The sequence below is a fragment of the Colius striatus genome, chromosome 1 (genome assembly GCF_028858725.1).
Source record: "Colius striatus isolate bColStr4 chromosome 1, bColStr4.1.hap1, whole genome shotgun sequence".
Classification (NCBI taxonomy): Eukaryota; Metazoa; Chordata; class Aves; order Coliiformes; family Coliidae; genus Colius; species Colius striatus.
The window spans coordinates 16,270,507-16,285,099 of NC_084759.1; the positions used below are offsets into that span (position 1 = coordinate 16,270,507).

Genomic DNA, 14,593 nt, shown 5'->3' on the forward strand with positions numbered 1-14,593 from the left:
AGCGCCCGCCCGCCCCGCCCCGCGCCGCCCCGCCCCCTGAGCCCCGCGCGGCGCCTCGGCACTGGGGCGGGGGACGCGGCCTCCGCCCGCCCGGCCCGGCCCGGCCCGCCGCTGCTCGGCAGTGCCCGGCCCTGCCCGGCGCGGCCGGCACCGGGGCCCCGTCGCCCCGTGCTGCGCCCGCGCGAGCGGCTCCACGGACCCCGCGCACCCGCCGCTGCCGCCCGCCCGCCCGCTGCGCCAATGCCGGGCGTTGGGGCGATCGGAGCGCGGTGCAGGCACCGGCCGCGCAGAAGCCCCCGGAAGAGCCCCAAGGCGGAGCCGGGCCAGGCCGGGGCCGCCATGGACGCGGCGATTTGGATCTACCAGTTCCGGCTGATCGTGCTTGGCGACTCCACCGTGGGCAAGTCCTGCCTCTTGCACCGCTTCACCGAGGGCCGCTTCCCGGGGCCGCTGCACTCCGACCCCACCGTGGGGGTGGACTTCTTCTCCCGGCTGGTGGAGATCGAGCCTGGCAAGAGGGTCAAGCTGCAGCTTTGGGACACGGCAGGGCAGGAGCGCTTCAGGTACAGGACCTGGGATCTTCCCCCCAGCCCTTCCCGTCTGCTCCCCAAACCTGGCGCCCCCCTGGCACACCCTGCCCCGCAACGCTGGCCCCCGCCGCCCTCTCAGCACCACTCTCATCCTCCAACACATCTGCCTCAAGGACTTTGCCCACCCCCCCAGTACAGCTCACAGCACCCACCCGGCTGCTGTGCCCCAAACAGACCTCCACCGCGTTGTCATCCAGCCTTACCACCCCATTGCCTTTCCATGACTCCCAGCCCCGTGCCCCCCCCATCCCTCTCACCCCAGTGCCTGTTAGTTCCCCACTCTTTCCCTGCACACCCACCAGGCAACAGCTACCCTTCCACTCCCAGTACACACTAGGGGGTAACAAGTGGCCTTATCCTGTTTCTTCTTCCTTTCCCTATCTTTGCCCTGAAGTCCTGGAGCGAGGGTAGCAATCGCTCCTCCCCATTTTTGTTTCCTTTCTTGCATCAGGAGGCCCCTGCTTCACTCTGCCTTTCTTACTTTGTCATCACCTCCGAATTCATCCTCCCCTGCGGTATTTCTCTCTGCCATAACTCTTCCTCCCATGCAATCTGGAGAGACCAGGCCACCTCCCTGCTCGTCCTCCTTCCAGCACAGCAACACTGCAAGCACCAGTGCAGCCCTGGCAGCATGGTAGCCACCAGGCAGCCAGCTATGGTCTCTTATTAGTGCTTTATCTGCTTTCTCCACCTGCTCTGTACTGAGGGTTACCAGAAGCCTTTACTAAAACCTCTGTCTTTGATACTGTAGCTCAAATACTGCCCTGAGTATTAAATCCTCTCCTTTCTCCTGTCTGTCACAAAGAGGTAGCAGAAGTACCCTCTTTTCCTGCCCCATCATTTACTCACTATTATGACTCTGTTGTGTCTGTAGCACTTGCCACTTCAGGCAAGTTGCATCTGGGTTTTAATTTGGACTTGGGCTTCAGTAGCTGTGAATTCAGGCGGGAGGCTAATGCATAGCCCATCTATGCCCCACACCCTTCTTACTGGGATGCTCGTAGGAGGGTTGAAATGAGTCTCTTCACTGGCTATTATCGATCCTTTCATGCTCCCTGCCTTCCTGCAACAGTTGTGCAGGTTCTTGCACTCAGCTGAAGAGGTGGATTTTCACTGTCTTACCAGGGGACACCAACCCTTTTTTGTTTTTGCAGTAGCAGTTATTGCAGTGAAACTACAAAAGCTTTCCAGGGCTTGCATGAGTGACAACTTTATATGTATTTTTGCAGGCAGGCCTCTGAAGAGTTAGCAGAGAAATTCACAGTGATGATAGCTTTTGGCATTTCTCACCCTCTTTGTGCTTTCCTGCAAAGGATGTAAAATACTTGTAATCAAGTGGCTAAGGCTGTATAATTTCTTTATTTTGAATTTGCTGACAAATAGGCAGGAGGACCAATGACAAGGCACTTGACTGAAAGGAATGCAAATGCCGAGAGTTTTGCATATGTTTAAAATTAAATGATAGCCATCCTTTAACCCAGGAGTGCTCAGGAGATGTACAGTGATGAGTCATGCAGTCAGTTGCTTTTAAACTTAGCATTAGTATACATCTGTAATTATTCTACAACCCAGAAGATGCAAAGCAAAGGAAGCAGTTTGAAACATTTGTGTTCATTTTTCCGCTAAGAGTTTCTTGTCAGTTGGTGTACCAAATATCCTAGCGTTTACTGTATAGTCTGTTTTACACTTACTCAGGTAAATGATAAATATTTTGCTGAGTTATACACCACACCTTAAAAACTTGCACATTCTGTTCTCTGCTAGTGAAGGCTACAGATCACAAGCAAAGATGGTCTTAGGGAAGAACTAAGTATTCCAAAAAGTAATCTAATTTTGTGTAAGGCAAGCAGTGTGCAGTTCTGTTTCCCACTTCTGCTCTGGCTCATTTGCATTGGGATTTTAGAGGAGGTAAAACCTGGCTTTAACACTCCCTGGGGAGTCCTGAGAAAATTACTGGCTGCATAATAACCCCCTTCTTTTGGTCTCAGGGGAGAAGTAAGGTGTGACACACCTGCCATCACACTCTCTTGAAAGAGACCACTGATCTTCTTGGAGAAATTGTTTCAGAAAAAATCTTACATGTGTCCAGTATGTTGATACTGCTGTATTTTAACTGGATCTCATACGTGGTCTTAGAAGTCATCTTTAGCACGTGCTGTTTGCATTACTCCTCACATCGAGTAATTCTGACCACTTCCACAAGAGGGGTGAACGAGCTGACAACACCCGTGCTGGGGAATTCACTTACTCTGAGCTCAGGCAGAGCAATTACTGACTGTACTTGACATCTGTAAGGCATCACTAAGCAGAATCTCCCGTTGTGCCAGGTGCCATAGGGCAACAATAACATAACTTTAATGACTTACTAGAACAAGAAGCTACAGACCCTGGACTGTGATGCAGAGTAAAGCAAATGAGGAGTACACCCTGTGTTTCTTTCTATCTTGAGATTAGTTCTCATTTGGAAAAATCTGCTTTGGCTGTGTTTCAGATCATCTGTTTTGCTATGATTTGTTTGCTTGACTTTCCTGTATTTGAATCTAACAATATACTTAAATCATGAAACTTTCAAGGCTATAAAGTGCTTGGCAGTCGTGCTGAGAGTTTATCTCAAGAGTGTAGGTGCAAAATACCATTGGGCTGCCTTAGTTGTATCAACCCACTTTTTTATTCAACTGTGAGATACATTCTGTTTCTAACACATGGCTTGAAAACAGAATACTATTCTTATTCTTCCTTTTGAGTAAGCAATATGTGTTTTCAAAATTACTACTGTTACAACGTAGTCTTTAGTCATAGTGTAAAAATACATCTTCAACATTAGATAAAGCTTATGGTGAAAGTTTGGTTCATCTGGTAAAGATCACTAAGATCATCTTGAGAAAGAAACACTGTGACTGATCGAAAGTCACCCTAAAGCCATAGTCTGATGAGATTAATACATCTTCTCATTCATTTTCAGAAACAATTGTTCAGTGGCCATCACCTTACCAAGGCTGTCCTTGAGAGTATTAATTAGGGTCTTCCACCTTGAACATAGTATTTAGATTAAGCTAAGAGAATGACCTCTGTTCTAGACAGTGTTTTCCCCTTCCATAATGGTAGTTCAGGCAGAATTAATTAGCAAAACCAACACATATTCTATGTGAGGTCATAATTTACAAAGGAATTTAGGGTCTGCATTTAACAAATATTCCCAATTAAAGACTTCAAAGCTATCCTTTGGAAAAACATTCTGGTGTATCATTATTGACTATCACGATGTATGACTTCTCAAGAAGCAGTCTCACCTCCAGCAATTTCAAATAAAGAACTGTCTGGAGGACCCTTAGAGCATTCAGTAAGTTCCCTTTTAATAGTGCTGTCTTAACTTTTTGGCATGTTCTAGACCAATTTTCTCCAATTCTTTATCTGTATTTATCTTTCATTTATTACAAATGCAAAGCATTGTGTGAAATTAGTAAGAACATACTCACACAAGTAATCTTGCTGAACATAAAAACTGAGTATGGTCTCAAGTATGGTAGGACAGCCCATGTTTAACAATAGCATAGATAAGGAGCCTTAAAATCAGTATTTATTTATATAGACCAGGGTAGAAAAGAAAAAGTACGTTTTCAATAAGGCTTGCATCAATTTTTATAACTCTCAGGCCAAGATAGTGTAATAGTTCAGGTATTTAGTGTGGGCTGACTGGAGGCTGTTGCCTATCAGTGGCTGGTGTCACATGCATACTCCAGCCTGAAAAAGGAGAAGCTGCAAAGCCACACAAGCCTCTGGTCACCAAGGTGTTACTGTCACCTCTTAAGGAAGAGAATTGTTTATTTTCATTTAGTGTAGCCATCATAATCCAGTAAACTCTTCCCTGAAATACCAGCTTGCACCTCCAGCAAAGGCCCAGGCAGACACATTGGTTTGGACACTTCCATAAGCTATCACTTAGAGAAGAGTTCAGAGTCTCCTGTGAAACAGAAGCTGAAAGAGGAGGCAGCAAGGAACTACTGGACACAAGGGCACGGAAGAAAACCAAAGTGGTTTAGGCAGAGAGAGGAGACACATGAATAAAGGCAAATGCAGGGATGGATTTAAGGGTTCAGTCCCTCTTTCATTCAAAGTCACGGGCAGATTTGCCAGATTCTAAATCTGAACAAAGTTCTGCTTCCCACTTCCAACCAGCACCTTCTCTGAACAGTTTCTTGGAAGGACATAGCAGGCTTCATTGCTCTTTCCCTGATTTTAGAAGAAAGACTACTCTTTGGCCACTACTTTTTCACCCTAATCCCTCCCTGTCCTCTGTACTAAAGGAAGTGCTCCCCTCTCCCTCCTTCCCCATAGAACGTTAATCATGGTGCTGCAAGCATCACATTTCCTTCCATAAGGCTAGTTTAGTGACATTTATTAGCTGAACCAAAAATTACATGAGAAGCCATCATTTCAAAAAGAATTTAGATCTGCATGGGTATAATTTGAAACACAGAAAATTGATCATCCTTTATTCAAAAGTTGGACTACCTCAAACCTGACCTGTCACCAGTTCCTTATCCTGACTTGAAAAACTTGCATGACTCTAGGATTTTTTCCTTCTGTTCAAAAACAAAAGTAGGAGTTAAAAATGTCACTTTGTGTTTAGAATCCGATCTTGCAACACTTTCCAAAGTATGTATAATCATGTAAGTAGATTCCCTGCTTGTGAAAGAACACAAGAATGGCCAGTCTGATTTTGTCTATGGTCCTTACTCAGATATATTGTACCTGATAGTCTCTTTGAATTCTCCTGAGTACTCTGCTGTTGTCTGCTTTCAACCCGAGGGACTTCTGGATACTGATTTGGTTTGTCTATTTACTAAAGGTCACTCAGTCTCTTGTTCAGGACGTGTTTGGTCTTCCCTGGAATATAGATTAACTCCTTGTATTCCTAACATCTTTCCCAAAGTGATCTACCTGTCTACCAACTGTTGCATGAATAGGCTTTTACTGTCAGCCTCGGAATCTTTTGCTGGCTACTGTGCACTCTGACCATTAAGCTTTTCAGCAAACACATATGCAGTGCATTGACATGGCTTGCAAAGTCTGTAAAGCTGTGCATCTGCTGAGCAAAACCCCTTGAGCAGTCTATTTACCACAGGCTCTGTGAACCTGTGCCTTGTGAATTGGTGCACAAGGAATCTGAAAGATAGGGTCCTCCATCATGCTAAAAGGAAGTTTCACTGCATTTTATGAGGAGCTTGAACCTATCTGAGGGTGCTGACATAATCTTGGGAAGCCCTCCCAAGCAGAACTCTATCAGGCAGTCACCTAGAGCAGTGGTTTTTTTCAGCTGGGATCTGAGCTAAGAGGACTAGCAGGGCTGCAGGGCTGTTCCTGCTGAGCAGCTCACAGAGGCAGACCATTCTGGTCCCCAGAGAGCTTGTTCAGGCACCATAGCGAGAGATGCAGCTGAGTGAAGCACAACTTCAGGTGTTGGTCTTACAGTTCTGCTGAAGCCTTGTCAAAGGCATTTAAAAGTCCTATAATCCTCAATGCTAATAAGAAGCAAACATTGCCCTTGCACTTCATTTTATAGAGAAAAAACAACAACAACAAACAAAAGCAGAGACCAACCAGATCATCTAAGGCAATGCTCTTTCATTCTTTCTAGGCATGATACAGGGCATAAGTGGGCAGAAGTACATCCACAGAGTTCATTTTCCATAAGCTATCTGCTAAATCTAGTCTGACTGTCATATTTAAGTCAAATCAGTAAGATGTTTCAGATATTGCTGAACAACTTATCACATTGATGTGCCCAGATGTTTCTCTCTGTTGATAGCTTCAGAATTCTGACTTATTTGTCAAGAACACTTTGTTTTAAAACGTAAGTGCAATTAATAACTCAGCTTAACAATAAAACTATTCAAATAGATCATATTTGAACAACATCCTTGTTTTCTTAGATGTTAGACAATCACATAACACAATTTCATATGTATCACAGGAAACTTTTTGCATTACTTTTTCCTTTTGTTATTGTTTTTTAAAGCCTCTCTAGTATATCAACATGTTTTCTGGTAATGAGAGAACTAGTTTCAAATTATACATAACAAAATGTAGAAAAATGACTGCTTTCTCCCATATATTGACTGACGTTTTGCGAGGTACAGCCCAAAGTTACAGACTTTTTTAGTCTTCTCCATTACAGGCAATACATACAGATAATTAAATACAACGGCTTAGACCATCAGCTAGTGTAAATTAGCATGCCTCTGCAGCAGTCAGTTACAACAGCAGAGGGTACTGACTATTGTGTATGGGCACTCAGTAACACATGGAAAGCTGTTTTCCAGTACTCTGGTACATAGATACATGACATAACATCGTTCTATATGGAAATGCTTGGTGAATGACACACTGCATTTTCCATACTGACCTACTTTCTTCCCTGGCTAATGCATTTCTTTGGTATAACTCTTTTCAAGTTGGGTTGGTTTTGTTGTTTTTTTTTTTTTATGAAAATAGGTTGTATTAGCTTCCACTTCTCCAAACTGAATTCCATTTTTTGACACCTACTTCAACTCCTTCTAGAACCACGTATTTTATGTGGCCACTGGAGTTCCACAGGGATCGGTTCTGGGGCCAGTCTTGTTCAACATCTTCATCAATGACCTGGATGAGGGGACAGAGTGTACCCTCAGCAAGTTGGCTGATGACACCAAACTGGGAGGACTGGCTGATTCCCCAGAAGGCTGTGATGCCATTCAGCGGGATCTCGACCGGCTTGAGAGTTGGGCAGAGAGGAGCCTCATGAGGTCCAACAAGGACAAGCGCAGAGTCCTGCATCTGGGAAGGAACAACCCCATGCACCAGTACAGGCTGGGGGTCTAACCGCTGAAGAGCAGCTCTGCAGAGAGACCTGGGAGTCCTGATTGATAATAAGCTAAACATGAGCCAGCAATGTGCCCTTGTGGCCAAGAAGGCCAATGGCATCCTGGGATGCATCAAGAAGAGTGTGGCCAGTAGGTCAAGGGAGGTTCTTCTCCCCCTCTCCTCTGCCCTGGTGAGGCCTCATCTGGAGTCCTGTGTCCAGTTCTGGGCTCCTCAGCTCAAGAGGGACAGAGAACTTCTGGAGAGAGTCCAGCACAGGGCCACCAAGATGATCAGGGGAATGGAACATCTTTCATACGAGGAAAGGCTGCAGGAACTGGAGCTGTTTAGTCAGGAGAAGAGGAGACTGAGGGGAGATCTTATTAACATTTATAAATATCTAAAGGGTGGGTGTCAGGAGGCTGGGACATCCCTTTTTTGTATAGTAGCTAGCAACAGGACAAGGGGTAATGGGATGAAGCTGGAACACAAAAAGTTCTAGTTAAACATAAGAAAAAACTATTTCACTGTTCAGGTGAGGGAGCCCTGGCACAGGCTGCCCAGAGGGGTTGTGGAGTCTCCTTCCTTGGAGGTCTACAAGACCCGCCTGGACATGTTCCTATGCGACCTGATCTAGGTGAATCTGCTTCTGCAGGGGGGTTGGACTAGATGATCTCTAAAGGTCCCTTCCAACCCCTACCATTCTATGATTCTATGATTTGCATTTGCAACTGCTCTACAGAATAGAAAATGCTTAAGAAATCCTGAAACAGATCTTTATCGCACCTTTATTTAATACTTCACAAAATGTGACAGCCCTCATTAGTTGTCTTAAAAAAAAGTGGAAAACCATATGTCACTTTTCATATCCAGGCTATTTGAATTTAAATGAGGATAAGAACCTCTTGTCTTCACATTTGAACTTTTCTGAAACACTCCATGGACTCAATCGGTGGGAACATTTCTAAACATTAGGACAAAGAATCTCTCCCTTTTATCTAAAGAAAGCAATTTCAGATGCTATTTGCTGTGGTTAAATGGATTCAGATACGCCAAGAAACCTCAGCCTTATCTAGCTGTGCACTTACCTGTCTGTAATAAGACTACTGCTGCTTATTATAGCCCTATGGTCAAATTGTTATAAAACACTGGATAAAATGCAATGAACTGAAAATCAGAGGGGGCTAGTGTTATGGAAAGATATGTTCCTGTACAAACGTTTTGAGGCTGCATCCTCCTCACAGTCATTAAGATAAAAATGAATTAATTCTTGGCTAATTTAACATTTCAAATAATTGTTAACAGAGATTGTACCATCTTATTTTAGTTGTAGAATACTCATATAAACACTAGGTCTATATTTAAGCTAGTAACAAGTGTTTGTGTCCACTCCTTAATGGGTTGGCACTTCTTTTAAAATGTCTCTTCTCACCTTCTCCATCCTCCTGTATTGTTCATGAAAACTTACAGTCATTTTTCAGTCCCTATATCTTCCTACATCCTAACAAATGTTCTTTCTCCTTCTAGAGCATATAAAAAATGTTTTCAACCAGAGGAAGTCTTTCATTCTTCCAAAATTCCTTGCAGTGAATGCTTTGGAACATAGAGGGCTCAAAAGTAGAAAATATCGGTTGCTGGTCCTGGAAGACTCATGCCAAAAATATGTAAATGCAGTTATAAAGATCTTTTCAACCTCTCCATGAGAGAGATGCTGGAGGTAGAAGTGTTCCTTGCCAAGGGTGTAACAAGTGTATGTTTGCCCAGCTTAGTTACTTTTGAACAGTTTTGTTCAGGGAATTTCTTAGCCTGTTACCTTTGTACTTGTGCAAGTACAAACTTTTCTATCAAATAATTTTTCTGCAAGAATCATAGAGTGGTAGGGTTGGAAGGGACCTTTAGAGATCATCTAGTCCAATCCCCCTGCAGAAGCAGGTTCACCTACATCAGGTCGCATAGGAACATGTCCAGGTGGGTCTTGAAGACCTCCAAGGAAGGAGACTCCACAACCCCTCTGGGCAGCCTGTGCCAGGGCTCCCTCACCTGAACAGTCAAATAGTTTTTTCTTATGTTTAAGTGGAACTTTTTGTGTTCCAGCTTCATCCCATTACCCCTTGTCCTGTTGCTAGCTACTATAGAAAAAAGGGATGTCCCAACCTCCTGATACCCACCCTTTAGATATTTATAAATGTTAATAAGATCTCCCCTCAGTCTCCTCTTCTTCAGACTAAACAGCTCCAGTTCCTGCAGCCTTTCCTCGTATGAAAGATGTTCCATTCCCCTGATCATCTTGGTGGCCCTGTGCTGGACTGTCTCCAGAAGTTCGCTGTGCCTCTTGAGCTGAGGAGCCCAGAACTGGACACAGGACTCCAGATGAGGCCTCACCAGAGCAGAGTAGAGAGGGAGTAGAACCTCCCTTGACCTACTGGCCACACTCTTCTTGATGCATCCCAGGATGCCATTGGCCTTCTTGGCCACGAGGGCACATTGCTGGCTCATATGTAGCTTATTATCAATCAGGACTCCCAGGTCTCTCTCTGCAGAGCTGCTCTTCAGCAGTTAGACCCCCAGCCAAGGATAGGCTTGTACATTGGCAAGCTTAGACTCCAGGTTTCTCAACATCTGCCTACATACTTGAGTTTAAATATCTCATTAGAACAAAGCAAAGTGCATGCCTGCATAAAACTGAAGGCCTAAGACTTTAACATAAGTATGTGACAAATACAGATTTTATTCTGTGAACATGTACCACAGTTTGCTAATAAAGAGTACTTTGCAGAGTAATTCAGCATTTGAAATTTGCACCAGAGAGGTTGGCTTCAAGAACATTTAGAAAGTGACTTTTGAATGTAAGAAAAAACAGTTTTGTGTATAGAACATAATAAATTGCAGTTCATTTTTTAAAAGCAAAGATATTTCATAAAGTCTGTAGTAGATAGAAATACATTGCTATATTGAAAAGTAAGCTGGTTGTCCCCAAGATGGGTTCTTTACCCGATGTTCAATGACCAGTGCACACCCTGAGTTGAGATGTTTGCTTTATTCTCTGTGGTGGGTGCTTGGTGGCAATTCCAGCACACAGTTCTTCTCTGTACATCTCATTTTACACATTACAAAGGGCAACATCTTCACACATCAGGTTTCAAGGTAACAGTCACTTGTACAACTGGCCTTTTCACTTCTTGCTTTCATTTAAAGGAACAGCACATTCTCTTTTTGCTACACATGTTCAGAGGAGAAGGGGCTTTTATGGGTAGGAGTCTTTCCAAGCTCTAAGACTTGTGATTTTACATGCTAAAAAGGCAAGTTTACCCAGAGTTCCAATTGCAGGCTCTTCCCAATTCCTTTCCCACTTCTTGTTAGTGTTCAAGGTTGATAAATGATTATGGTGACTGCCTTCCATTCAGATCCTCCTTACAGCAGGTTTATCCAAGCAAACTCCTCTCACTCAAGGATTGTGTTGACCTCTCTTTTTTGCATCATTTTCCCCTTTGAGATATGAAATATAATAGTTCTATAGTTATGTTATTGATACATTATTGCATTATAGTTACATTCTATTATTACATTATAGCTATGTTATTGGTAAAATATAGGAGTTTTATTCTTTTCTTAAATGTTATGAGGTTTTGTTAGGCCAATAACTCTATCTGTACCCTTTCCTTGTAATCGTGCCAGTGTCCTCCCTCAGCATGGTGGACATTAGCAGGAGCTGAGATTGGCTTCTGTGGACTTGAAACAATTCAAAGTGCACTGAATTATAACAGAGACACGTGAACAGCATTAGTTCAACCGTCATCAATACAATAATCATTTGGAACCAATTCTTTAAATTTTTGGGACAATGTGTTTACAAAACAGGTACAATGTATTTTCATTTTCCCTTTTTTGTCCTTCACAGATCAATAACCCGCTCTTACTACCGCAATTCTGTGGGTGGCTTACTAGTGTTTGACATCACAAATCGACGATCTTTTGAACACGTGAAAGACTGGCTAGAGGAAGCAAAAATGCACGTACAGCCCTTTCAGATCATGTTCCTGTTAGTAGGACATAAATGTGACTTAGTGTCACAGCGTGAGGTTACAAGAGAAGAAGCTGAAAAACTGTCATCTGACTGTGGAATGAAATACATAGAAACTTCAGCGAAAGATGCCACGAATGTGGAAGAGTCCTTTACAATTCTGACACGAGACATCTACGAGCTTGTAAAAAAAGGAGAAATCTCAATCCAAGACGGGTGGGAAGGCGTCAAGAGTGGCTTTGTTCCAAATGTTGTACATTCGTCAGAAGAGGCCGTGAAGCCCAGAAGACAGTGCACCTGCTGAATTTGTAGCATGCCAAAGAGCACATCGAGTGTTCGGAAGATGATGCCAACCTAAGTAACAGAATAATAATTTTGAAACGGTATTAGATCATGACATAGCTGAATCACAGAACGGTCATTTGATTTTGTATCCTTCTGCTTAGGTTATAACTTGTAAGTGCTTTCCTTCTTTTCAGAGTACAAGAACTTAGTGTGGTCTTCAGGAAAATAAATATCTTGCTAAAGGAAAAACTAATCCTATAGCAAGATGCTGAGAAAGTGCAATAATCATCATGACAGAATCCTCTGTTGGGCTTTGTATTTTGAATACTGTTTAAAGTCAAGGCTTGCTAGCTGAGGATCAGATGAGCTCGTTACTTTTGTTCATCCTGCCTTAGTTTTGGACAAGAAAATATTGTACATCATACTTTTTTAGCAGGGTTGCTAATGATGGTTACAGTTTAAAATGCTGTAGAATTTCATAATGAAAATAGCTCTAAAGAAAGCACGCTGAAAGATTGCTCCAATAGCAAACACTTTTGATATGACTATGAATACAAGCCTTACTAAAGAATGTTTTAGAAAAGATGATTTATTTGTATATGAAAATAGGGAAAAGAAGCAATGACATTTATTATTAAATATTTTATGAATTGCCAATGAAACTGACTGTAACATCACACATGATCCAGATGTTGAGTTGGATACAAAACAGATTTCCCAGCCACTGGAGTTACTGGAGTGGCCAGATCCTCAGCTGGGTAATTACCACAGCCACAAGGATGTCTAGGAAATTATGTTAACTTCTAAAAACAAATTCCATATTAGCTTTAAAAAATAAATCCAACTAGAAGCAAAAATATGTTAAAAAGTGCTGCAACCCATGGGGACCCAGGCCTTAAATTTGAATAGAGTAAGGATTGGTTTATTCTCTGCCAGCAAATGCGAAACTGTTGTCTAAACAATGAAGGTTTTAAAACCAAAACTGTTATGAACAGAGTGGAGAGGATTTGTAAAAAAATGCTTGGCTACAGAGAGCAAAGTTGGAGAACCACTATTCTGAGAAAGGAACACATAATAGCTTTTAATAACAATAATAAAAGGAGAAATCTGTGATCGTGTAGCATTTTACTGAGCTTGAGGTCATCTTCCTACTCCTCTGGATATAACACACACTAGCTTTATGCAAACGATGCCCTATATGTCTAGCACTTAAATACCAAATAAGTCTATTTTATGGTAGCAGTGTAACAAGATGACTTGATCTCCAGAGTTGATAAGCATCTACAGTTTGTCTGGGCATACTCATAACCACCAAAAATCAAGCCAGCTATTTTTGTATAAAAGTGTGTTATCGTGTTACAATTCTCCATGTTCAAGACCAAACAACAGGTCCATCTACTCTAACATTTTGCTTCAACAAACATATAATTGGTTACTTTTAGGTCCTTTTAAAATCCCTTTGTAAATACACTGTAGTGTAGAGACAGGTTGTTTGGTTCCAGCTATTTTGTTCCTTTAGCACCACTAAAATTATTGACTTCAAAGGCAACCAAAAGGTTAATTTTTTTCAGTGGCCTAATTCAGTTGCACAGAGACACAGTCACACTGTCATAGGATACAGAGGCCTTAATAGAAACAGGAATCAGCCTTAATTCATTAGCAATTGAAACAGTTAATTCTAGTCTCAGCATGCCACAAAATAATTGCTGTGAGCCTGATTTTTTGTTGAACAACATATTAGTCGTTTACACCAAATCAGTTTTGATTTGAGGGCATTTTAGGCCCTCCTTACAAAGTGAACATGACTACAGATGCCAAAAGGTAGTGCGGAATCAGGCTATCTGCATTTGACACACATTCCCCTATGATACTAGGCCCATGTTGTGTATCTTAGAAGGTCTTCTCTTAGTTATTTAAGAGGATAGAATGTGCAAACAAATAAATTGGTGGCTGGGGAGTCAACAGACCCAAAGTCTGACACTGGTTCACTGTGTGTTTCTGAGCAAGTCATTATGTTTTCTGTGCCTCACCTTCTGTATCTCAAAAACAGAGAGGATCGTTCTTCCTCAAATTCACAAAGACTGCTGAGACCCATTCTGACTGTATGATCTTCAGTCTGGACTCTTTTCTCTGTGTGCTACCTGTTGTAGAGTGTTCAACACCGTGGGATGTGGATGCTGGCTTCTTCTGCTATACCAAAAAACCAAAATTAAAAATATTAAAACAGCTTTATAAGTACCAGCTACTGCCATTATTATGAATCTGCATTTCATTACACATTTCATTACTTTCAGATTAAAATCTTTCATCTTAAACTTTTCTTCCTGAATACTCTGGAGCCAATGAACTTTTCATTCTGTTTGAAAAAAAATAGTGTGTGTTAAGGGGGAAGGGACTGTGAGAGGAGAGGAGTGAAGGGGAGATACACACAGAGAAATAAACCATCAGCAGAACAGAGCCTTAATGATCTCTGCTGTCAGTATTGTAGCTGTAGTGTCACATTTACTACATTGGGAGTAGAGCTTTTGACCAGATTCAGCTCCAAGTGTCATGGTTTAAGCCCAGCCAGGAACAAAACTCCATGCAAGCGCTCCTCACTCCTCCCTGCCATGGTGGAACAGGGAGAAGAAAAGGTAACCCATGGGCCTCATGGGTCAAGATAAGGACAGGGACAGCTCTTTTGCCAGGTGTGGCCCCAAGCAGATTTGACTACTCGAGTCTCCTCTGGAGGTTTTCAAAGCCCAGCTGAACACATTGCTATGCAACCTAATGAAGACAAGCCTGCTTGAGATGATGATCTCTAGAGGACTAGATGATCTCAAGAGGTCTCTTCCAAAACGTACCATTCTGTGATTCT

General features: G+C 42.7%; 1 protein-coding gene across 1 annotated transcript; it reads left to right on the forward strand.

Moving 5' to 3' along the window:
- The first annotated feature begins 240 nt into the window (after positions 1 to 240).
- Positions 241 to 11,755, forward strand: RAB39A (RAB39A, member RAS oncogene family). The gene is made up of 2 exons (XM_062020404.1): positions 241 to 563; positions 11,329 to 11,755. The coding sequence occupies exons 1-2, from the start codon at positions 241 to 243 to the stop codon at positions 11,753 to 11,755; spliced, it is 750 nt and encodes a 249-aa protein (XP_061876388.1).
- The last annotated feature ends 2,838 nt before the right edge of the window (positions 11,756 to 14,593 follow it).